The sequence below is a fragment of the Rhinoraja longicauda genome, chromosome 12, assembly GCF_053455715.1.
Source record: "Rhinoraja longicauda isolate Sanriku21f chromosome 12, sRhiLon1.1, whole genome shotgun sequence".
NCBI classification, from domain to species: domain Eukaryota; kingdom Metazoa; phylum Chordata; class Chondrichthyes; order Rajiformes; family Arhynchobatidae; genus Rhinoraja; species Rhinoraja longicauda.
Genome location: NC_135964.1, coordinates 26,792,357 through 26,816,908, shown reverse-complemented (window position 1 = coordinate 26,816,908; position 24,552 = coordinate 26,792,357). Strand labels below are relative to the sequence as shown.

General features: G+C 44.7%; 1 protein-coding gene across 2 annotated transcripts in view; it reads right to left on the bottom strand.

Moving 5' to 3' along the window:
* igsf3 (immunoglobulin superfamily, member 3) overlaps positions 1-24,552 on the bottom strand; it is a 149,763-nt gene that overhangs the window by 85,986 nt on the left and 39,225 nt on the right. For both annotated transcript variants that reach the window (XM_078409259.1, XM_078409260.1), the window contains exon 2: positions 15,962-16,339. In XM_078409259.1, coding sequence (XP_078265385.1) covers positions 15,962-16,339 — 378 coding nt within the window. The remainder of the gene's footprint in view (positions 1-15,961; positions 16,340-24,552) is intronic.

The following is a 24,552-nucleotide window of genomic DNA, read 5'->3' as shown; positions in this document are numbered from 1 at the left end:
TAGTCGATGATCAAGTACCAAGAGAGAAAAGGTCACAGTCAGTCAGGAATTACTGGCAAAATCAACACAACCCAAGGTAGGAAGGGTAAATATCATACTGCACATTCAATATTCTCAACGAAAAAGATAGGGTTAGTACACCACACTGCAGCAAGGGTCATGGTAATCGTGAATCACTAGTTTACGAGGATGTTGTCAGGACTCAAGTATAGAAGTTGGGAAGTCATGTTACAGTTGTACAAGACATTGGTGAGGCCACATTTAATATTGTGTTCAGTTTTGGTCACCATGTTATAGGTGGAAAGGGTGCAGAGAAGATTTACCAGGATATTTCCAGGACCTGAAGGCCTAAGCTATAGGGAGAAGTTGAGCAGGCAAGGACTTTATTCCTTGGCGTGCAGGAGGCTGAAGAGTGATCCTACAGAGATTTTATAGAGATGCATCTACAACGATCTGTCCTGGGCCAAGCACTTTGATGCGACCATGAAGAAAGCTCACCAATGCCTCTACTTCCTCAGAGGCATGTCACCGAACTCTCTTTCAAACTTCTGCAAGTGTACGGCAGGGAGCATACTGACAGGTTGCATCACCAATGGTTCAGCAACGAAGGAGGCTGCAGAAAGTGCTCGCCATTGCCCGGTCCATCACGGGTACCATCAAAGACTATTTTCCAAATGGGGAAAGAATTCAGAAATCGGAGATGCAAAGGGACTTGGAAATACAGGTGCAGGATTCCCAATAGGTTAATTTGCAAGTCGAGTCGGTAGTAAGGAAGGCAAATGCAATGCTCGCATTTATTTCAAGGACTAGAATGCGGGGCTTACGGGGAGAAGGCAGGAGAATGGGGTTGAGAGGAAAAGATAGATCAGCCATGATTGCATGGTGGAGTAGACTGGATGGGCCAAATGGCCTAATTCTGTTCCTATAACGTATGAACTTATGATCTGCAGCAAATGCTGCCTCAAGATGGCAGCTGATAGCAAGGACTCACACCCCCATGGCCACCCTCTCTGCTTGCTGCCACCATCAGGAAGGTGGTACAGGAGTCTGAGAACCATGACCATCAGGTTCAAGAACAGCATCAACCTTAGGTCCTTGAACCACCCTATACATAATCCAAACTCAACACCAAACACAAATAACTTTGCACTACAATGGTTATTCTATATACTTTGATCTTTACACTTTCATGATCTAGTTTACTTTGAATAACTGATCATTTATCGGTGCTGTTGTCACATGTAATATGCCTGTGAAACTGCAGCAAGAAGGATGTCATTGCTCTGCTTCATGTCTGGTGTATATGACTACGATAAGCTCTCTTGACTCTTGATTCCGGGCCATCTTCCCAGCTGCTGCCAGTTGTTGCTCACCATAGCAACCAGCTGATTGGATTTCATGCAACTAGCATTTGACTAATTCCAATTACCACGGCAAAAGCCATTTGTGTTATTTATCATTCCTAACCCAATCGTGAGAAAGTGTAGATCACCCAGTGCTCTGAACAAGAGCAGCAGCTTGACTATATGATCCCCACACTGTCAATATTGTTCATATAAAGTAGTCCAGAAATCACAATCGAGATCGACAGGAGTTGCTGCCTCAAAAAGGGGGTTAAGGGGACCACACTCTCATTTCACTCCTGCCATCGGGAAGAAGGTAGAGGAGCCTGAAAACTGTATCGTCCAGATTCAGGGACAGCTTGTAATAAAAAGGAACTGCAGATGTTGGTTTATATCAAAGATAGATACAAAGTACTGGAGTAACTCAGCAGGTCAGGCTGCTTCGCTGGAGAATGTGGATAGATGACGTTCCAGGCTGGGGCCCTTCGAAAGAATGGTCATCCTATCCATTTTCACCAAAGATGCTGCCTGACCCACTGCATTACTCCAGTATTTTGTATCTATCTTCAAGAACAGCTTCTTTCCTACAACCATCAGGCTATTAAACACTACAACCTCCAAATAGGCTCAGAACTATATAAACTTGAGAGTATTGTTTTTGACTTTGCATTGTCATTGTTTTTTACATCCCGAACTTCTTTTTTGTTGCTGATGGTGTTTACAGGGTACTATGTTTACATGTGTAGGAAGGAACTGCAGATGCTTGTTTACACCGAAGATAGACACAAAATACTGGAGTAACTCAGCGTGGCAGGCAGCAACTCTAGTTAGCAGGAATGGGTGACGTTTCGGGTCGAGACCCTTCTTCAGACTCGACCCAAAATGTCACCCATTCCTTCTATCCAGAAATGCTGTCTGTCCCATTGAGTTACTCCAGCATTTTGTGCCTATCTACTATGTTTACATATCTGTTATGCGGCACAATGGCACAGCAGTAGAGTTACTGCTTTACAGCACCAGAGACCCAGGTTCGATCCTGACCTCAGATGCAGTCTGTGTGTGGAGTTTGCCCGTTCTCCCAGTGACCTTGTGGGTTTCTTCCCTCATCCTGAAGGTGTGCGAGTTTGTAAGTTAATTGGCTTCTGCAAATTGTCCCGAGTGTGTAGGAGATGGTGCAGAAGAGAATAATGAAGTGGGTGGTACAGTAGAACAGTTGCTGCCTTACAGCACCAGAGACGCAGGTTCAATCCAGACTACGGGTGTTGTCTGTGCGGAGTTTGTATGTTTTCCGTGACTGTGGGTTTTCTCCGGGTGCTCCGGTTTCCTCCCACACTCCAAAGATGTGCAGGTCTGTAGGTTAATTGGCTTCTGTAAATTGTCCCAAGTGTGTAGGGCTAGTGTACGGGGTGATCGCTAGTCGGCGCAGACTCGGTGGACTAAAGGGCCTGTTTCTACGCTGTATCTCTTGTCTAAAGTAAAGTCTAACCAGAATGCAGCTTGGGTTAGCTACAAGGAGAGGTTGGATTGTTTTCTCTGGAGTGTGGGAGGTTGAGGGGAGACCTGATAGAAGTATATAAAATGATGAGAGGCATAGATAAAGGCAGTTAGTCAGAGCTTTTTTACCACGGTAGAAATGTCAAAGACGAGAGGGCATAGCTTTAAGATAAGAGGGGCAATGTTTAAAGGAGATGTGTGGGGCAATAACTTTTGTTTTGTACAGAGTGGTGGGTGCGGGGAACGTGCTTCCAGGGATGGTGGTGGAGGCAGATACAATAGTAGTGTTTAGGAGACTTTTGAATCGGCACATGGATATGCAGGGAATAGAGGGATATGGATCACGTGCAGGCAGAGATTAGTTTAACGAGACAACATTGAGTACAGGCTTTGTGGGCCGAATTATGTCATGTGTGTTCATGTGTTGTACTGTTCCATGTCCTATGGTATTGCAACAAACAAATTCCTAATATCAGCATAGTGGTCAGAATCTATTTGAGTGGATGAGTTATCACTAAATTATCTTTATTTTAACGGAAGGAGGAGGGGTTTACTTCGATCAATTTTATATTTTTACAGGATCAAGTGGTAATGAAGTGTAAATATCATAAAATCTTCTGCACCTTCAGATGTTAAGTAATCCGATATGTAATTATACATAAATGGCACGTTATTCAAATGTATCCCCAAAATTTTACATATGCTAATCATTTACCATTATAAAATTGTGCAAAGATGGTGATTACGTAAATTAATATATGTCAAAATAGCAATTTGCATTTATAGTGTCTTTGACATAGTTAAATACCCCCCAAAATCTTTCACAAGCCACAAATGACAACTGTTGGAGGAAGGGAAGTTGTTGAATGTTTGATTGATCAAAAGATAGGGCATGGAAACAGGCCCTTCAGCCCACGCTGACCATCGATCCCACATTCACACTAATTCTGTTATTCCACTTTCTCATCCACTCCCTCCATGCTAGAGACAATTTACAGAGGCCAATTAATCTACAAACTCACATGTCCTTGGGAAAAGGGAGGAAACTGGAGCACCCGGAAGCAACCCACAAGGTCACAGGGAGCACATGCAAACTCCACACTGTTAGCACCCGAGGTCGGGATCTCCAGCGCTGAGAGGCAGCAGTTCTACCACAAGATAGACACAAAATGCTGGAGTAACTCAATGGGACAGGCAGCATCTCTGGAGCAAGGGAATGGGTGACTTTTCGGGTCGAGACTCTTCTGGACCCAAAGCGTCACCCATTCCTTCTCTCCAGCGATGCTGCCTGTCCCACTGAGTTACTCCAGCATTTTGTGTCTATCTTTGGCTTAAACTAGCATCTGCAGTTCCTTCCTACACAGTTCTACCCCAATATACAAACTGGTTATTTTTAATTCTCCTAGCAAAAAGCCCAAAGCCTCAGTTATGTTCCCTAAAGACATCACCATTCACAACCTTCCAGGCGACCCCAACAATGGATCCCAACCCGAAACATCACCTATTCCATGTTCTCCAGAGACGTTGCCTGACCCACCAAGTTACTCCAGCACTTTGTGTCCGTTATTGTAAACCAGCAACTTCAGTTCCTTGTGTCAACAGTGCACGAGTTGTACTACACATCTCCTTGTACTACACACTCTGCCAGCAAATAGCCAATGTAAATGATGTTGAACCCAATATATTTTACTACTGTGTCAATAGATCAGTGCACAACTCAAAATACTCCCTTGGGTTATGATCCAATTTCATAAAAGACAAAATCTATAACATTATTTTCATACGTTTTCAAATTTTGTGGATATCATAAAGATAATTCACTTGCGTATTAGTTTAGAGATACAACATGGAAACAGGCCCTTCCACCCACTGTCAGTGCTGACCATCGATCACCACTGCACTAGTTCTTTCCCATACACTAGGGGCAATTTACAGAAGCCAAATGACCTACAAACCTGCATGTCTTTGGGATGTAGGAGTAAACCAGAGAACCCTGAGGAAACCCACGCGGTCACAGGGAGAAGGTGCAAACTCCGCACACAGACAGCACCCGAGGTCGGGATCGAACTCGGGTCTCTGGCTTTGTGAGGGAGTGACTCTACCTGCTGCGTCACTGTGCCTTTACTCCAACAGCAAGATCCACAAACATGTAATGCTTACAACACTGACGTCATCACATCCTCTGACTATCTGAATCATTCACATGTGAGTGTATAAGTAGCCCAGACACTCACAGCATGAAAATCAAGAGTTATAAACATATCTAAGAATATCTGATGTTGCCAGATAGACAGGCTTATGCACAAGCCAGAAATAAATGTGCCTTACACATAGGAACGCAGATTATTGTACTAGTTTCTGGACATTCCAGGTCCAGCAGTCTGTAGAACAGTATAGCACAGGAACAGGCCCTTCAGCCCACAATATCCGTGCGCAATATGAAGCCAAGATAAACCAATACCCTTGTTTCCCTTTCCCCGGACTCTCAGGCTGAAGAAGGGCGTCGACCAGATACGTCACCTTTTCCTTTTCTCCAGAGATGCTGTCTGACCCACTGAATTACTCCAGCTTTTTGTGTCTATCTCTCTTCGGTTTAAACCAGCATCTGCAGTTCCTTCCTACAATCCTCTGCCTGCACATGATCCATATGCCTGCATCCCCTACATATCCATGTGCCCATCTAAAAGCTTTGTAAATGCCACATATCTGAGGGTGTTAAATAAAAATGGAGTATGCAACATTCATACGTTGTGTTGTAAGCTGCCCAAGAAGAATATAAGGTTCTGTTCCTCCAGTTACACGGGACTAGGGTGGCACAGTGGCACACCGGGTAGAGCCACTGCCTCACAGCGTGAGAGACCCGGGTGCGATCCTGACCTCGGGTGCTGTCTGCGAGTAGAGTTTGCATGTTCTCCCTGTGACCTCGTGGGTTTCCTCCTGGTGCTCCGGTTTCCTCCCACATCCCAAAGATGTGTGAAGTTTTTCGGTTAATTTGCCCTCTGTAAAATTCCCCTAAGTGTGTAGGGAGTGGGTGAGAAAGTGGGATAACATAGAACTAGTGTGAACGGGTGATCGATGGTCGGCGTGGACTCAATGGGCCAAAGAGCCTGTTTCCATGCTGCATCTTTAAACTAAACTAAACATGACTCTTCATTGACTGGTGAAAGTTCCAACCCTGGATACTGTTTTCATTTTTGCATGATGCACCGTTATACCAGTTGGCACAGAGCACGCAAATCACCAATGGCAAACGGTGCCAACTAAGGGGTGGCATTGAATAAATTACAGTTAATCTCTACATACGCTGACAATGGCACTTATTTCTTGACCTATTTATGTATGACAAATAAATTTTAAAGGATTTCAAATTATTCTACAAAACAATACAGAACTGATTGTTTATTTCTTTGTACAGGAACGAACTGCAGATGCTGGTTTAAATTTGAACTCGACACAATCTTTAATGAGCTTAGAAAATCTGGGCTTTCAAATAATTGGAGTCTGTACAAAAGCATCATTCTGTTACATACATTACATTACAGCCGGTTCCAGGTTTCAATGGATTTTCAAATCAATTTAGAATGGAGATAAATAACAGTTTCATACACCAGTGAAATGCGTGATGCATCTGCCTCAGTGTAAAGGTAATGGTAATAAATATCCATAAATATTTTCACTCCAATGGTCTCAATTCGTTATTTCATTTTTTCTACCTGAACATTTCTCACCCCTTGCCCCATCCCCAAAGAATAAAGACATAGACTATTTTCTAAATGGGGAGAGAATTCAGGAATCTGAGGTGCAAAGGGACCAAGGAATGCTAGTGCAGGATTCCCCAAAAGTTAACTTGCAAGTTGATGTAAGGAAGGCGAATTATTTATTTTGAGAGGGCTAGAATACAAAAACGGGAATGTAATGCTGAGGCTTTAAAAGGCACTGGTCAGACCACATTTGGAGTATTGTGAGCAGTTTTGGGCCCCATATCTGAGGAAGGATATGCTGGCGATGGAGAGGGACAAGAGGAGGTTTACGACAATGATCCCAGGAATTATTGGATTAGTGTATGAGAAGCGTTTGAAGGCACTGGGCCTCTACTCGCTGGAGTTTAGAAGGATGAGGGGGGACCTCATTGAAACTTACCGAATAGTGGAGGGCCTGGATAGAGTGGACGTGGAGAGGATGTTTCCACTAGTGGGAGAACCAAGGCCCAGAGGCCATGGTCGCACAACAAATGGACGTACCTTTAGAAAAGAGATGAGGAGCAATTTCTTTAGTCAGAGGGTGTTGAATCTGTGGAATTCATTGCCACAAATGGCTGTGGAGGCCGTCAATGGATATTTGTAAGGTGGGGATTAATAAATTTCTTGATTAGTACAGATGTCAGGGGTTATGGGGAGAAGGCAGGAGAATAGGGTTGAGAGGGAAAGATAGATCAACCATGATTGAATGGCGGAGTAGATTTGATGGGTAGATGATGAGTAGATTTGGGTCAATGGCCTAGTCCTGCTCCTTGAACTTATGAGGGTCACCACCTTGTTGTTTAGTTATTAGTTTAGTTTAGAGATACAGTGTGGAAACAGGCCCTTTGGCCCACCGAGTCTGTGCCCGACCAATGACCACCCATTCACACTAGTTCTATCCTACACACTTGGGACAATTTTTACAGTAACTGATTAACCTACATACCTGCAGGCCTTGTGTGAGCCTCCGATCCAATTTCATATTTTAATTGGAAAATCAAGACTCCTATGGCCAGAGAAGGACTTGCACCTACTTTACCTTCTCATTTTACATTTTAACTTTTCTTTTAACTTTTTTAAAATTTCATCTTTTCTAGCTTTCTTTCCTGCCCGCCTGCAGTTAGTCTGAAGAATGGTCTCGATGCAAAACGTTACCTGTCGATGTTCTCCAAAGATGCTGCCTGACCCGCCGAGTTACTCCAGCACTTTGTGTTTTTCTTTGGTATATACCAGCATTTGCAGTTCCTTGTTATCACTTTATCATATGTCTATTTTAAAAACTCACCAGCAATAGAAGAGAAAAGGTAGAGTTTTATGGGTCCATGCCGACCAAGATGCCCATCTATGCCAGTCCCACCTGCCTACCTTTGGCCCGCTATTCTTCTAGACTTATCCTACCCATGTACATATCCAAATATCTTTTAAATGTTGTTATAGTACCTGCCACAACCACCTCATCTGGCAGCTCGTTCCATATACCCACCAGCCTCTGTGTGGAAAAAGTTGCCCCTCGGGTTCCTATAAAATCTTTCCCCTCTCACCTTAAACCTATGCCCTCTGGTTCTTGATTCCCCTGCTCTGGGTAAAAGACTCTGCATTCACCCTATCTTTTCTCCATTTTCTTCATTAAACAAAAATAAACATTGTCAGCTTGAAACAGAAGCAGAAAATCTTGTAAGTCAAATAATATTCAATCAGTATCTGTGACCTAAACAGGCTAATGGTTAAAGTGCATTTGCTTCATCAAAAATGTCTTGCAGCATTATGCATCACAGCTGGGATTAGAATAATGCTGACTGAAGTATGTCGGCTCTTTCTGCCTTTAAGGACAGATGGGTTTGAATTAAACTGAGCCTGGGATCAAGTTTCCGTCAGAAGGATTACATTTCTGCAGCAACTCAACTTTCACTTCGAAGAACATGATTTAACTTCCACCCAAATCGGTTCAAACACCAAATTCACAGCAATTAGTTTAGTTTAGAGATAGAGCGCAGAAACAAGACCTTCGGCCTACAGTCCTCTCAGTCTGAGGAAGGCTCTTGAGCCAAAACGGTTGTACCTCTTCATATTTTTAGTTTCCCTCTCCCCTGACTCTCAGTCTGAGAAGGGTCTCGACCCAAAATCACCTATTCCTTTTCTCCAGAGACGCTGCCTGATCCGTTGAGTTACTCCAGCATTTTGTGTCTATCTTCAGTGTAAAGCAGCATATGCAGTTCCTCTCTACACAATGATTAAGCTATTGGCTGCTTTCCAATACCGAGCTTGACACTTGACAGTCAATGCCAACAGGTCACATCTGAATCAGTTTGTCCTCAGTTGAGCTGTAAACATTGCAAAATGTTGCACGCTGTTTAGAGAGTCATATAGCATGGAAACAGGCCCCTCAGCCCATCCTGCCCACGCTGACCAACATGCCCTATCTAGTCCAAAGATACGAGAGGAACAAGATAGACCACTCGACCCTAAAAAACATAGTATGTCATGGCGCCATTTTAGCAGGCAGAAACTTGCAGAAACATTTTAAAAGAAAAATAACAAAAATCTGTGAATTGATAGATGAGATATATTCTGCATTTTAATGGTATCATCACACATACTGTTCCCCCAAAACACTGATTACACTGCGAGAGGCATAGCGAACTGCGGATTTTGCCTACTAAAATGGCGGCCGTTATGCTCCTTTGCGTACTACACTTCAGTATAGGCGATTTCAACGGAGTGGTTCATCTTGTTCCTCTAGTATCTTTGATCTAGTCCCAACTGCCCAAGTTTGGCCCATATCCTTCTAAACCTATCCTATCCTATGTATCAGTCCAAATGTCTTTCTAAAGGAGTTAAAGTAGCTGCATCAGCTACCTCCTCTGGCAGCCCGATCCATATACCCACCACCAGTGAAAAAGTTCATGTTCTAGGAGCAGAATTAGGCCATTCAGCCCATCAAATCTACTTCACCATTCAATCATGGCTGATCAATCCTACCCTCTCAACCCCATTCTCCTGCCTTCTCCCCATAATTCCTGTCGCCTGTACTAATCAAAGTTGCCCCTCAATTTCCTATTAAATCTTTCCCCTCTCAAATTAAAACAAAGGGAGTGGACTTTGCTTCAGTCTTTGGACTTTCCTTTAATACTTCTAATTCAGTGGGTGATATTTAGTTTGGAGATACAGCAAGGCCCCACACTGACTAGCGATCACCCGTTCACACCAGTTCAAGAGTCAAGAGTGTTTAATTGTTATCTGCACCAAAATGGAACAATGAAATTTTTATTTGCAGTTCTACTTAATCCCACTTTCTCATCCAACTCCCTACACACTGGGGACAATTTTACAGAGGCCAATTAACCTACAAACCTGCATGTCTTTGGGAGGTGGGAGGAAAGTGGAGCATCCTGAGTAAACCTATGTGGTCACTGGGAGAACATGCAAACTCCACACACACCGACAGCACCCAGGGTCAGGATCGAACCCGGGTCTCTGGTGCGGTGAGGCAGTGGCTCTACCCGCTGCTCCATTGTGTCGCTACTGTACAACACCTAGTTGTACAGGACAACCTGCTGAATTAGTACTGCACACTCTGGCAACAGATGCCGATAGTCCTTACACAAAGAGCACAATCTAAAACTAACACTTGATACTCGAGTATTGTGTGGAATTTACTCAGCCTCAAGCAATGTTTACCAGAATGAGAAAGAATTTTGTGTAATGGCATTAATTTTAGTGTTATCTTTGCAAGACTGTCTGGGGGAAAAAAAGTCATTGTTGGAGATAATTTAACAGCAGCAACTTACAGTCATTGTGACAATCTATTCATCAAAAGAAGACATTACTCCAGCATACAGAATTGTATAGACAGTGGGACCAGACAGCTGTCTCAGACAGAGGGCAATTTACAGGAAATAGTCAGTCCTGCCTTATGCGGATTCAGCTAATAAAAAAAACATTAACGCTCTTCAATCTCTCTCTACGTGTACATCACCAAAGCGGTTCATCCAACACAGTAAACCCTCGCAAGAACAGACCGCTCTATAACTGAAAGACACAAAACGCTGGAGTAACTCAGTGGGTCAGGCAGCATCTCTGGAGAAAAGGAAAAGGTGACATTTTGGGTCGACACCCATCTTCAGATTCTGGAAACCCACAAATGGATTTAACCTATATGACAGATTTTGGTTTATAGTGGACCAAGTCTCCCAATGCACCACCCCCCCTCCCACTTCCACCAGTTACCCAACGAGGCGGTAGCTTCCGGTTGCGGGAGCGGAGAGAGCGAGCAGCACAAAGGCGGCGTGAATACCGGGCCCATCCCCAGCGCACTCTCTGTGGGGGCGCTGTGGCTCCCAGGCCCGTAAATTCCAGCTTGTTTACCCCCCCCCCCCATGCAAAATGTCGATTAATTCAGTCTGCTTAAATATAGAGGTGAAGCAACTTATAACATTTTAAAACTGTAGTTTAATTTATTATTGTCACGTGTACCGAGGCACAGTGAAAAGTTTTTTTTGCTGCGTGCTTTCCAATCAGCGAAAAGACTATACGTATGAAAAAAGAATATCTGCTGTTCCTTCGTACAAATTTGTTTAGGTTCCTGTTTATTATTGTCACGTGTACCAAGGTACAGTGAAAAGCTTTGTTTTGCATGCTCTCCAATCAAATCAGATAATACAACAAAACTCATAAATACAACAGAGTCAAACTCGAGTATAATAGGTAGAGCAAAGGGGAAGATACAGAGTGCAGAATATAGTGGAGGCAGGTACTATCGCAATGTTTAAGAAACATTGCAGCTGAACGTCGGAAGCACCCAACTACGGGTGCTGTCTGTACGGTTTGTACTTTCGCCCCATGATATGCGTGGATTCTTTGATATCCGAGATCTTTGGTTTCCTCCCACACTCCAAAGACGTGCAGGTTTGTAGGTTAATTGGCTTGGTAGAAAGGTAAATTGTCCCTTGTGTCTGTAGGATGGTGTTAATGTGTGGGAATCGCTGGTCGTCGTGGACCCAGTGGGCCAAAGGGCCTGTTTCCGCACTGTATCTCTAAATTGAACTAAAAATGTAGACAGGTACGTGGATGGGACAGGTTTAGAGGGATATGGACCAAATGCAGGCAGGTGGGACTAGTGTGGATGGGACATGTTGGTCGGTGGGGGCAGGTTGGGCCGAAGGGCCTTTTCCCATGCTGTATGGCTCTATGACATGACGAGTTTAAAGATAACAAGGATGTATATCAGATAAAAACATCTTGGTTGTGAAATATTCTCACTGTTTTCTTTAGAAAAAGTAAGCTTTAAAAAAGATAAGTAGGGCGGCACGGTGGTGCAGCGGTAGAGTTGCTGCCTTACAGTGCTTGTGGCGCCGGAGACCCGGGTTCAATCCCGGCTACGGATGCTGTCTGTATGGAGTTTGTACGTTCTCCCCGTGACCGCGTGAGTTTTCTGCAAGATCTTTGGTTTCCTCCCACACTCCAAAGACGCACAGGTTTGTAGGTAAATTGGCTTGTTATAAGTGTAAATTGCCCCTAGTGTGTGTCGGGTAGTGTTAATGTGCGGGGATCACTGGTTGGCGTGGACTCGGTGGGCCGAAGGGCCTGTTTCCGAGCTGTATCTCTAAACTAAACTAAATATTGAAAGTTGCTACATCATGGCAATATCATATTCATTGCTACATATGAAAGATTATCAAATAAATGAGGAGTATAGGAGGTATATAAACTAACAATAGTAGGAAAATGCAGAAATGGAAATCTAATTTATGATCACAGCACTAACAGAAATGTAGCAACTGACTTTTGAATTTTGTGCAGTTATCACTTGTATCCAAATGCAGCTTTCAGAAGGCTTTTGCTGAGGTATTAAATAAGAGGCTTCTCTGTACAATCGATGCCCTGAGTATTAGTGGAAAGCTAAAATTCTGAATTGAGAATGGGCTGAGAGTATTTGTGGGTGGATTTGGATAAGCCTGGCGTGCCGCACGCATAAATGCTGCATGCTGGCTGTAGGCAATCTGCACCTGCACCTTGTGTGAGGAGACCAAGTTGGTAGGTTGGCTCATAAATATTGGTCAAAAACAGACTGTGAGGAGGATTTACTATAGACTGCATCCACACTGTTTGTATTACTCGTTATCACCTTCCCCACAGCCAACAAAGGACCATTGAGGGCTCCATCTTTCCTTGATCATCATTGCTGGCTTTTTGCATTATCTTTCATTAATTTGTTCTATGTACCTTTTCATATCTCTTGGATCCCTCTCCCCTGACTCTCAGTCAGAAGAAGGGTCTCGACCTGAAACCTCACCTATTCCTTTTCTCCAGAGATGCTGCCTGACCGGCTGAGTTACCCCAGCTTTTTATGTCCATCTTTGGTGTAAACCAGCATCTGCAGTTCCTTCCTACACAGGCTGCATCACGGCCTGGTTCGGCAACTTGAACACCCAGGAATGAAGCAGATTATGGAGAGTGGTGAACTCTCATCATTGGGAAGAGGGTACAGAAAGCCTGAAAATCGTGACCACCAGGTTCATGTGTAATGTACAAGTTAATTGACCCCTGTAAATTGCCCCTAATGTATAGGGATTGATGAGAAAATGATGGGATAACGTGGAACTAGTGTGAAGGGCCTGTGTCCATGCTGTATCTAAACTAAATTAAACCAAATCTGGATTGTGAGCTTGAGTTATAGAGAAAGGTTAGATAGGCTGGAATATTTTTCTTTAGAGCGTAGGAGGAGTGACCTTATTGAGGTGTATAAGATCACGAGGGGCATGGATAAAGTGAATGCTCACTGTCTTTTTCCCCATGGTAGAAGATTCTAAAACTAGAGGGTAGAGGCTTAAGGTGAAAGTTTAGAAATACAGCTTGGAAAGATGAATTTTGGTTCATGTTTTTTTTTGTTCCAATTCAACAAAATGGAAAAATATTTAGGTGGGACCTCGGGGGCAACTTTTTCATTTAGAGGGTAGTCCGTATCTGGAATGAGCTGCCAGGGAAAGCTATAGAAGCAGACACAATTACAACTTTTAAAAGACAATTGGACAGAGTTATAGATATAAAGGGTTTATGGGGCCAAATGCAGGCAAATGGGACTAGCCCAGTATGCCATCTTGATCGGTATGGACAAGATGGGGTGATGGTACACATCTTTCTCTTTGACCAGAATAATGTAGGACATGTTTTCTTTAGACTTTACTTTTGATCAAGATCAAATTTCAATAGATTCAAGATAGCTTTATTTGTCATCCAAATTGGACGAAATTCAGTCACCCACAGTCCAACAATAAAAGCATTAAAATAGGCAGATTACACAATAAAGCATTAAAATAGGCAAATTACACAACCCCAAAAACACACAAAAAAAGATTTCAGAGATACACCACAGCGGTAGAGGTGCTGCCTTACAGCGCGAGAGACCTGGATTCGACTACGGCTGCAGTCTGTACGCAGTTTTATATTCTCCCCGTGACCGTGTGCATTTTCTCTGGGTGCTCTGGTTTTCTCCCACAATCCAAAGACGTACAGGTTTGTAGATTCATTACCTTCGGTAAAATTGCAAATTGTCCCTAGTGCTTGTGGGATAATGTCAGTGTGCGGGGATCGCTGGTCAACACGGTTCCAGTGGGCCGAGGGGTCTGTTTCCGCACTGTATCTCTATATAAAAAATTGTGCTTAGCATCATGCTTGGCATGGACATTATGGGCCGAAGGGCCTGTTCCTGTACTGTAGAGTTCTATGACTACTTCTTCTTGGCTCCAAAGGATAAGCTGGAGACAATTATCTCAAAACATGAAGCTTATGCCGTAGAATAGAAATGGAAATCCATCCCATCTGGAAGAGTCTTTCATTATTTGTCCCACTGTCAACACGTAGCTGTAAGTGTACAAACAGCGACTCTGCTCAAGAACAAAGCTGTGGGGTGCTAATGTACATCTGTCCATCACTATTTGCAGTCAGGAACATGAAACAGCATTTTGTTTTTAATCTTCACATTAGAGATAGCTTTGCATTAACACACACAACATCAAACGTATCATACAGACTCCAGCCATGCACAATACCATCGCCGCCAACTACTTGAATTATATATCATGTCTGAGATTAATTCTAAATTAACAACAGATACAGTCAATAACATAGACAGAACTAGCTACACTGGACGGCCCATGACGCAGCGGGTAGAGCCGCTGTCTCATAATGCCGGAGACCCGGGTCCAATCCTCACTACGAGTGCCGTCTGTACGGAGTTTGTACATTCTTCCCATGACTGTGTGGGTTTTCTCCGGGTGCTCTGGTTTCCTCCCACACTCCACAAACTTGCAAGTTTGTAGGTTAATTAACCGGTAAAGATTGTAAATTGTCTATAGTGTGTTGGATATTGCTAGTGTACAGGGATCACTGGTCGGCGCAGACCCGATGGGCCAAAGCGCCTGTTTCCGTGCTGTATCTCTAAACTCAACTAAACTAAACCCGGGTTCGATCCTGACTATGGAGCTGTGTGGTTTGCACATTTTCTCTGTGACCGCATGGGTTTTTTTCTGGGTGCTCTGGTTTCTTCACACATCCCAAAGACGTGCAGGTTTGTAGGTTAATTGGCCCTCTGTAAATTGCCCCCAGCGTGTAGGGAGTGGATGAGAAAGTGGGATAACATTGATCTAGTGTGATGGGGTGATGGATGGTCAGCGTGGACTCATGTGGGCTGAAGGGCCTGTTTCCACGCTGTATCAATCTAACAAATAATAAAGGCATGCAGGGACTTTGGCCGTGGCGCACAGCGGCGGCACAATGGCGCAGAGGTAGAGTCGCTGCCTTACAGCGTCAGTGACCTGACTAAGGGGGCTGTCTGTACAGAGTTTGTACGTTCTCCCTGTGACTGCATGGATGTTCTCCGGGTGCACCGGTTTCCTCCCACACTCCAAAGACGTACAGGTGTGTAGGTTAATTTGCATCTGTAATATTGTAAATTGTTCCTAGTGTGTAGGATCGTGCTAGTTACAGGGTGATCAAATCACCAGTGGTCAGCATAGACTCAAAGGGTCGAAGGGCCTGTTTCCACACTTTATCTCTAAAGTAAAGTAAAGTCTAAACTGCATGGAAGAAGGAACTGCAGATGCTGGTCTATACCAAAGGTAGATGCAAAGTGCTGGTGTATCTCAGCGGGTCAGGCAGCATCCCTCGAGAAAAGGAACAGGTGATGTTTTGGGTCGGAAAGGGTCCTGACCCAAAACATCACCAAGCCATGTTCTCCAGAGATGCTGCCTGACCCGCTGAGTTACACTGTGTCTATCTAAAGTCTGTGGCCTGAAGCTTAGAGGCAGCAGCTCTACCTGCTGCGCCGCTGTGCCAATCCAGATAGGTTTATGTGGCATTAACAATGTGAAGCCAAAAGTCACCTACCTGTCAGATTCCCCTTGGCATTGTACGATCCCCAGTAGGTGGATTCGGTGTTGGGAGTGTGGCATTCATATTCCCCGGTATCCTCCAGCTTGAGGTTGGTAATGTGCAACTGGGCAGAGTCACGGTCAATCCTCTCCACGTACACCTCCTTAGTCTGCACCCTGTTCCCGTACATGGCGTAGGGATAGTCAGGATCGTTGGTGCTGATGATCTGGATTTGTCGGGTCGGGGCAGAAGGCAGGTAGATCGACCACTCGAAGTTCTGCTCCGTAGTTCCGGAATACCCGGATACGTTGCACCAAATGGTTGTGTGGTATCCTTCCGATCTGATCAGTGTTCCTTCCTGCATCCCCACCTTCCTTTGAGCACTGCACAAACCTGTTAAATGTAAAGTTAGACAAAGACACTCATTTAGTTTTGTTTGGAGATACATCATGGAAACAGGCTCTTCGGCCCACTGACTCCAAGCCGACCAGTGATCACCTGTTAACACGAGTTCTATGTTATCCCACCTTCTCATCCACTCCTGCACCCTAGGGGTGGTTTACAGAGGCCAACTAAGGATTTGTTCTGGCCTTTTCCCTCCCCTCTACTTTCAGTCTGAAGAAGTGTTCAAACACAGAACATCACCCATCCTTTTTCTCCAGAGATGGTGCCTGACCCACTGAGTTACTGCAGCACTTTGTGTCTATCTACACCGTATAAACCAGCATCTGCAGTTCCTTTCTACACATCGTGTCTATCAAAAATATCATGCAACATGGCAACAAGCCCTTCAACCCACCAAATCCATGCTGAACTTCAATCACCCGTTCACATTTGTACTAAGTTATCCCCCTTCCGCATCCACTCCCTGCACACTAGGGGGGCAATTTACAAGAGGCCAATTAACCTACAAACCCGCGGGCGCATCTTCGTGATGTGGGAGAAAACGGTAACACCCGGAGCAGACCCACACGGTCACAGGGAGAACGTGCAAACTCCACACACAGAAAGCACCCGAGGTCACCATCGAACCTGGGTCTCTGGTGCTGCGAGGCAGCAGCTCTACCAGCCTCACCACAAAAAAAAAGACACAAAGTGCTGGAGTAACTCAGCGGGTCAGGCACCATCTCTGGAGAAAAAGATGGGTGACATTTTGTGTTTGAGCTCTTCTTCAGACTGAAGAACATGGATAGGTAATGTTTCGGGTTGGGACCCTTCAGGCAGGGGAGATTTAATTTTATTTGGCATCATGTTCAGCATGGACATTGTGGGCCGATGGGCCTGTTCCTCTGCTGTACTGTTCTACGCATCTGCCAGCATCAAAACAATCTTTTTAATCATCTCCCAGCTCCCGATTAATCAGTTTATGCTTGCTTCCACCCACATATTGTGCGGCATCTGTTGAGTCTCTCTCTTTCCCGTCTGCTTTGCTTAATGTAACAGCTTGCTTGATTACTCTCAGCCTGACATTGAAAGGATCTTAGAAACATAGGAACAAAGTGGTCTCAATACATTAGCTAATCATCTTCTCTCCTCTCCCCCAGATCTCCCTCCTTGCTGTATTTTCTGTTTCCACCTCAGATTCTCTCTCGTTCATCTGTTTCTTTCTTTATACTTTAGACTTTAAAGATACCGTGTTAGAGAGATACAGGCCCTTTCGGTCCACCAATACCACGCCATCCATTGGTCACCCCGTACAGGCGCACTATCCTACACACTAGGGACAATTTACAAAAGGCAATTAACCTACAAACCTGCTCGTCTTTGGAGTGTGGGAGGAAATCAGAAAATCCACCCAGGGACGTACAAAGAGAGAATGTACAAACTCCGTACAGACAGCACCCGTAGTCAGGATTGAACCCAGGGTCTCTGGCACTGTAAGGCAGCAACACTACCGCTGTACCACCATGCTGCTCCCTTTCTTTGGAAAGTTTCATTAAGAACCATAAAAGCAGTAAAAGGAAAAAAGAAAAAAAAATTGCAAAAGAGAAGATTATAAGCTCTAGAATTTAAAAACTGGGTGGAAATTGCAACCTAGTTCCAGTTTGATGGTAGATGTGGGCATAATGGTGACGGCAGAGTATTTTTGAATCAGTCTGGTCTCGACCCGTAAAGTCACCCATCCAATTTCTCCAGAGATGCTGCCTGACCTGCTGAGTTACTCCAGCACTGTGTCCTATTGTGCAAACCAGCTTCTGTAGTTCTTTGTATCTCTATTTCTGCGGCCTAGTTGTCTTCCGTCTCTGACTGCTATATTTTCCAAAAATGTACTTTACGCAGAATAAAAAATATATACAAGACAAAAACTGTGCAAAAACCCTTCACACGTTCTCAGTATCTTACATTCAATAGTGGCACAGGCCGCGGTCTGCCAAGGCCTGCTGGATCTCCCGGTTGCTGTCTAACTCCCCTTCCCAACTCCCTCACCGACCTTTCAGCCCTGGGCAATGGAGGAGGCTCAGGACAGAAAGTTCAGTGTGGGAATGTGAAGGGGAGTTGAAAGGGTTAGCAACCGAGAATCCAGCAGGCCTTGGTGCCAAATGGCAGACCGAGCGGTGATTCCAATATGGCTTCCTGTACATTGGCAAGGCCAAACGTAGACTTGGCAACCTTTTTTTGCTCGGTCCACCAAAGCCTTTGACCTCATTGGGCCAGAGAGCACCTCAGGATAACATGGATAGGTGACGGTTCGGGTCAGGACCCTTCTTCAGACTGATTGTAGAGTGGATGAGGGGGGGGGGGGGGGGTGGTAGAAAACAAAGCCAGAAGAGTCCGTAACCAGGGGCCACAGTTTAAGAATAAAAGGTAGGCCATTTAGAAAGGAGATGAGGAAAAACCTTTTCACCCAGAGAGTTGTGGGCATAAAAAAAGAATTGGCCTTTAATGTGCTGGAAGCATTCAAGATTTGCACTGGAAATTTGACGGACTGGAATTACTTGGTTGCAGAATGGGACTTGTCATCCTCGAGAGAGAGAGAGAGAGAGAGAGAGAGAGACCAGATGTGCCAGGCACGTGGCCATTACATACAGCAGTGACGCTGTAGATGCAATGCTTGTAGGTCAGGGAACAGACCGACAAAGAGCACAGTCACCACTCCGCCTGTCAGCAATACAAGTGACAATCAGCTCTGTGATATTGCTCAGCGCTTTCGACTTTTGTAGTTTAGTTTATTGTGAGGTGACAATACCGAGGTACATGATTACAATCGAGCCATCCGCAGTGAACAGATACATGATAAAGGTGATAGAATAACACGAATAATGTTTAGTGTGATAGAATCCAGTAAAGTCCGATCAAAGATAGCCTGCGGGTCTCCAGTGAGGTGGATGTTGGCTCAAGACCACTCTCTAATTGTTGATTGGATGGTTCAGTCGCCTGATAACAGCTGGGAAGAAACTGTCCCGAATCTGGAAATGTGCGTTTTCACACTTCGTTCCTCTTGCCAGATGGGAGAGGGGAGAAGAGGGAGTGACTGGGGTGAGATTATGCTGCTGGCCTTGCAGGTGTAGATGGTGCTAATAGAAGGGAGGTTGGTTTGTGTGATGGTCTGGGCTTTCCCGTTCTTCCAGGGATATCTGTACAAATGAGCTGTGAGCTGCCATTGAATGTTATTCAAAGAAGAATCTTTTTCATAACTTGCTCTCAGCCTGCAGGCAATTGGCAGATCTTCAACGCCGGCTAATTTATGTAAATGTTACAAATGTTGAACATGATTTGAAATGAAGTATAATGTAGAGTGTACCATTTATCAAGTCGTACAGCATGGAAACAGGCCCTTCGGCCCAACTTGCACATGCTGATTAACATGCTCCATCAAAGCTACTGCCATTTGCCCAATTTTGTCCCATATCATTAGATGACCTACAATAGTCCCACCTGCGTGCGTTTGGCCCATATCCTTCTAAACCTGTCCTATTCGTGTACCTGTTCACATAAGGACATAAGGACTGTTAGAAGACAACTTCATTTTCGCTGGAAAGCCTGTTTTAACCTTTACATCACACCAACCTGTATGTAGAAACAAAGAACTGCAGATGATGGTTTATACCAAAGATAAACACAAAGTGCTGGAGTAACTCAGCAGATCAGGCAGCATCTCTTATTGAATTCACCCACCCCACAGATATTCTCCACCCCCAAGCTGCCCACCTCTGTACCGCTGAAGGAAGATGGCAGCAGGATTTTTAAAATTGGCTTTAGGCTCCCAGCTCAGGTTTTGAGCAGTGATCGTCCTTCTCCCCATGCCTGGCTATTCAGCTTCATGCTTTGACTGGGTTCACGGTGTTACATTTGGATATGCCAACTTTGAACAGATGGTCTGCCTAAAAGTAAAATATGCAAATGAGCCATCTTGCTCTCGTGAGCCTCTGTATTACATCAACGTGAAGCTGGCCCCTGGAATTTAGTCAAGTGTTGGTTTGCACTCTGGTTTTTAACCCTGTAAGCAGTAAAAAACTTCTGAGGTGAATATTTTTGATGTTACACTGTAAACATTTTTCAAGCTCAATTTTTTGCAAAATGGTTTTTTTTAGTTTTAGAGATACGTACCCACTGAATCCACGCCAACCATCGTTCATACTAGTTCTATGTTACCCCATTATCTCATTCACTCCATACACACGAGGGGCAATTTACAGAGGGCCAATTAACACACAAATCCACACATCTTTGTGATGTGGGAGGAAACAAGAGCATTGGGAGGACACCCACATAATCACAGGGAGAACGTACAAACTCCACACAGACAGCACCCAAGGTCAGGATCGAACCTGGATCTCTGGCACTGTGAGGCAGCGGCTCTAACTGCTGCACCACTGTGCCGCCCTAAATCTGTAATGATTTATTAGAACTGATCCGTCAAATAATATACATTTTAGATTTAGATTATTACTGTCACGTGCAAACCTAAGTTTTTTTTTGCAAACCATATTTACTCGAGGGCAGGAAAGAAAACTGCAGATGCTGGTTTAAATCGAAGGTAGACACAAAATGCTGGAGTAATTCAGCGGGTCAGGCAGCATCTCTGGAGAGAAGGAATAGGTGACGTTTCGGGTCGAGACCCTTCTTCAGACTGATGTCAGGGGATGGGGCGGGACAAAGAAAGGATGTAGTAGGAGACAGGAAGACTGGTGGGAGAACTGGGAAGGGATAGAGAGGGAAAGGAGTCTATCTGAAGTTAGAGAAGTCAATGTTCATACCACTGGGGTGTAAACTACCCAAGAGGTGCTGTTCTTCCAATTTGCACTGGGCCTTACTCTGACAATGGAGGTCAGATTGGGAATGGGAGGGGGAGTTAAAGTGCTGAGCCACCAGAAAATCAGATTGGTTAAGATGGACTGAGCAGAGGTGTTCAGTGAAACGATCGCCGAGCCTGCGCTTGGTCTCGCCGATATAGAGAAGTTGACACCTGGAAACGGTAGATGTTGGAGGAGGTGCAGGTGAACCTCTGCCTCGCCTGGAAAGACTGTTTGGGTCCTTGGATGGAGTCGAGGGGGGAGGTAAAGGGACAGGTGTTGCATCTCCTGCGGTTGCAGGGGAAAGTACCTGGGGAGGGGGTGGTTTGGGTGGGAAGGGATGAGTGGACCAGGGTGTTTCGGAGGGAACGGTCTCTGCGGAAAGCAGGAAGGGGTGGAGATTGGAAGATGTGGCCAGTAGTGGGGTCCCGTTGGAGGTGGCGGAAATGTTGGAGGATAATATGTTGTATACGACGGCTGATGGGTGGAAGGTGAGGACAAGGGGGACTCTGTCCTTGTTACTTGAGGGCATTGCTTTCATGTGAAAAGGACAACGTTTAAAGCAGATGTGCAGGGATTTATTTATTTATTTTTTACATAGAACGCAGTGAGTGCCTGGAACTTGCTGCCGGGGGTGGCAGTGGAGGCAGATAGGATAGTGGCGTTTAAGAGGGTTTTAGATAGGCACATGTATATGCAGGGAATGGAGGGATATAGGTTATGTGCTGGGAGACAAGTGATGGTCTTGGTTTCATGTTCGGCACAGACATTGTGGGCCGATGGGCCTGTTTCTGTGCTGTATATATTGTCTGTGCGTTATGATGCTTACAGGCCAGTTAAACAAAGAAATATAGAAAATGGGTGCAGGAGTAGGCCATTCGGCCCTTTGAGCCAGCGCTGTGGGATGTAAAGCTGTGGGATGTAAACATTTCATTGTTCCATTGCCGGTACATATGACAATTAAACACATTTGACTGCTGATGAAACCACAAAGGGACAGGGAGAGGATAAATGAGAGCGCAAAGCTCTGGCAAAGGATGTACAATGTGGGAAACACAGATCATTCTCCATTTTGACAGGGAAAATAAGAAACCATAGCGGCAGAGCCATACTGCAAGGAAACAGGCCGTTCACCCTAACTAGCCTATGCCAACCAAGATGGCCCATCTCAACTGTGTAAGAAGGAAATCCAAAGGCTGCTTTACACCGAAGATAGACTCAAAATGCTGGAGTAACTCAGCGGGCCAGGCAGGTGTTACCACACCTTCCCCAGCCAACAATGGACCATTATGGGCTCCACCCTTCCTGAGGTCATCTGTTGGAACAGTCGTTTTGGTCTTTTCTCGCCTCCAGTTTATTTTCCAACCCCCCCCCCCCCCCACCTCTACTTTCAGCCTGAAAAAGGGTTCCAGAAACATCATCTATTATTTTTCTCCAGTATATCTGTTTTCCCGCTGAGATATTCCAGCACTTTCGTGTCTATCTTGCCCTATCTAAACTAGTCCAATTTGCCTGCATTTGGCCTGTATCCTTCTAAACCTTTCCTATCCATACACCTGTCCAAGTGTATTTTAAATGTTATTATAGTACCTGCCCCAACTACCTCCTCTGGCAGCTCATTCCTTATACCTGCCATCCTCTGAGTGGTTGTCTTTCAGGTTCCGGTTACTGTATGTTTTGCCCCTCTCATCTTAAACATGTGGCCTCTGCTCCTTGATTTCCTTACTCATCTAAAATGATGAGAAACGGCAGAGATTTGTGAGAACTGTATTTCCCAGTACACGATTCGCAAAAGGCTCGTTTGCAGGTAATTAGAAAAGCCATTATAGCACTAATTAGGAAAGGCAACTTGTTATGTTTATGGCTTGAGGAGGTGAATACAAAAACACGAAGGCAATGCTTGAGTTATAGCGAACACTGGCGAGACCACAAGTGTTCCTTTTGTGCTCTGAAAGATTTTCAGGTGAAAGTAGTCTGAAGAAGGGTCCAGACCAGAAACGTCACCCATCAGTTTCTCCAGAGATGCTGCCTGACCCGCAGAGTTACTCTAGTTCTTTATTTCTGGTCTTTTGGTTTAGCTTTGTTTAGAAATACAGCACGGAAACAGGCCCTTTGGCCCAATTCGTCCATGCCGACCAAGATGCCCCTTGCGGGCTAGTCCCATTTGCCCGCATTTGGCCCATATCCCTTTAAACTTTTCCTAAATATAGATTGGCACAAAAATAAGTCTGCAAGCACGTTTGACAGTAAATACTCTTTTACTGTTACCCATTAATCATGGTCATTCATTTATTATACTTTTGTGTATTAATAGAACACGAAACAGTGCATCACAAGAACAGGCCCCTCAGCCATGATCTTTTGTTTAGTTAAGTTTATTATCACGTGTACCGAGGTACAGTGAAAAGCTTTCGTTGTGTGCAAACCAGTCAGTGGAAAGACAATACATGGTTACAATCGAACTGGCCGAACGGATACACTTGGTCCATATTTCTCATGTGACAATAAACTAAACCTATCCCTGTAACCTTTTCCCATCCACACCATTCTACCTCAGTGCCTTTGACTATTTTTAAGGCAGTGATAGATTCGAGATAAGGAAAGGGCGGTGTGGTTACAAGGGTAGATGGGAATGTGGAAATGAGGTTGCAATTCGATTAGCCATGATCGTATTAAATGGTGGGGGGGGGGGTGGATGAGGAGGCTTGAGGGGCCGAATGAGTTGCTCTGCACATCTTCCAACCTGCAAAACTATAATCTGCACGGAACATATTCTGAAGAAGGGCGGCACGGTGGCGCAGCAGAAACGCCAAAGACCCGGGTTGGATCCTGACTATGGGTGCTGTCTGTACGGAGTTTGTACATTCTCCCCGTGAATTGCGTGGGTATTCCCCAGTATCCCCCCACATTCTAAAAACGTAGGTTAATTGGCTTGGTATAATTGTAATTTGTCCTTAGTGTGTGTTGGATAGTGTTAGTGTGCGGGGATCGCTGGTCAATGCGGACTCGGTGGGCCGACGGGCCTGTTTCCGTGCTGTATCTCTAAACTAAAGTAAACTAAAACGTCGCCTACCCATTCCCTCCACAGATGCTGCCTGATCTGCAGAGTAGACTCAAACGCGATGGGCTGAATGACCTAATTCTGCTCCTATGACTTATGACCTCTCAGTTTCTCCGACATTTTGTATTTTGCTCTATATCTTAGTACTTTAGTCCTTGCATTCTCCATGTGCGGCTTGATTGTGCACATGTATAGTATTATCTGATTTAATCGGACTGCATGCAAACAAAGCTTTTCAGTGTATCTTGGTACATGTGACAATAATAAATCAATACCGACTTAATCCATTGCGGACTTTGGACTTTTCCTCT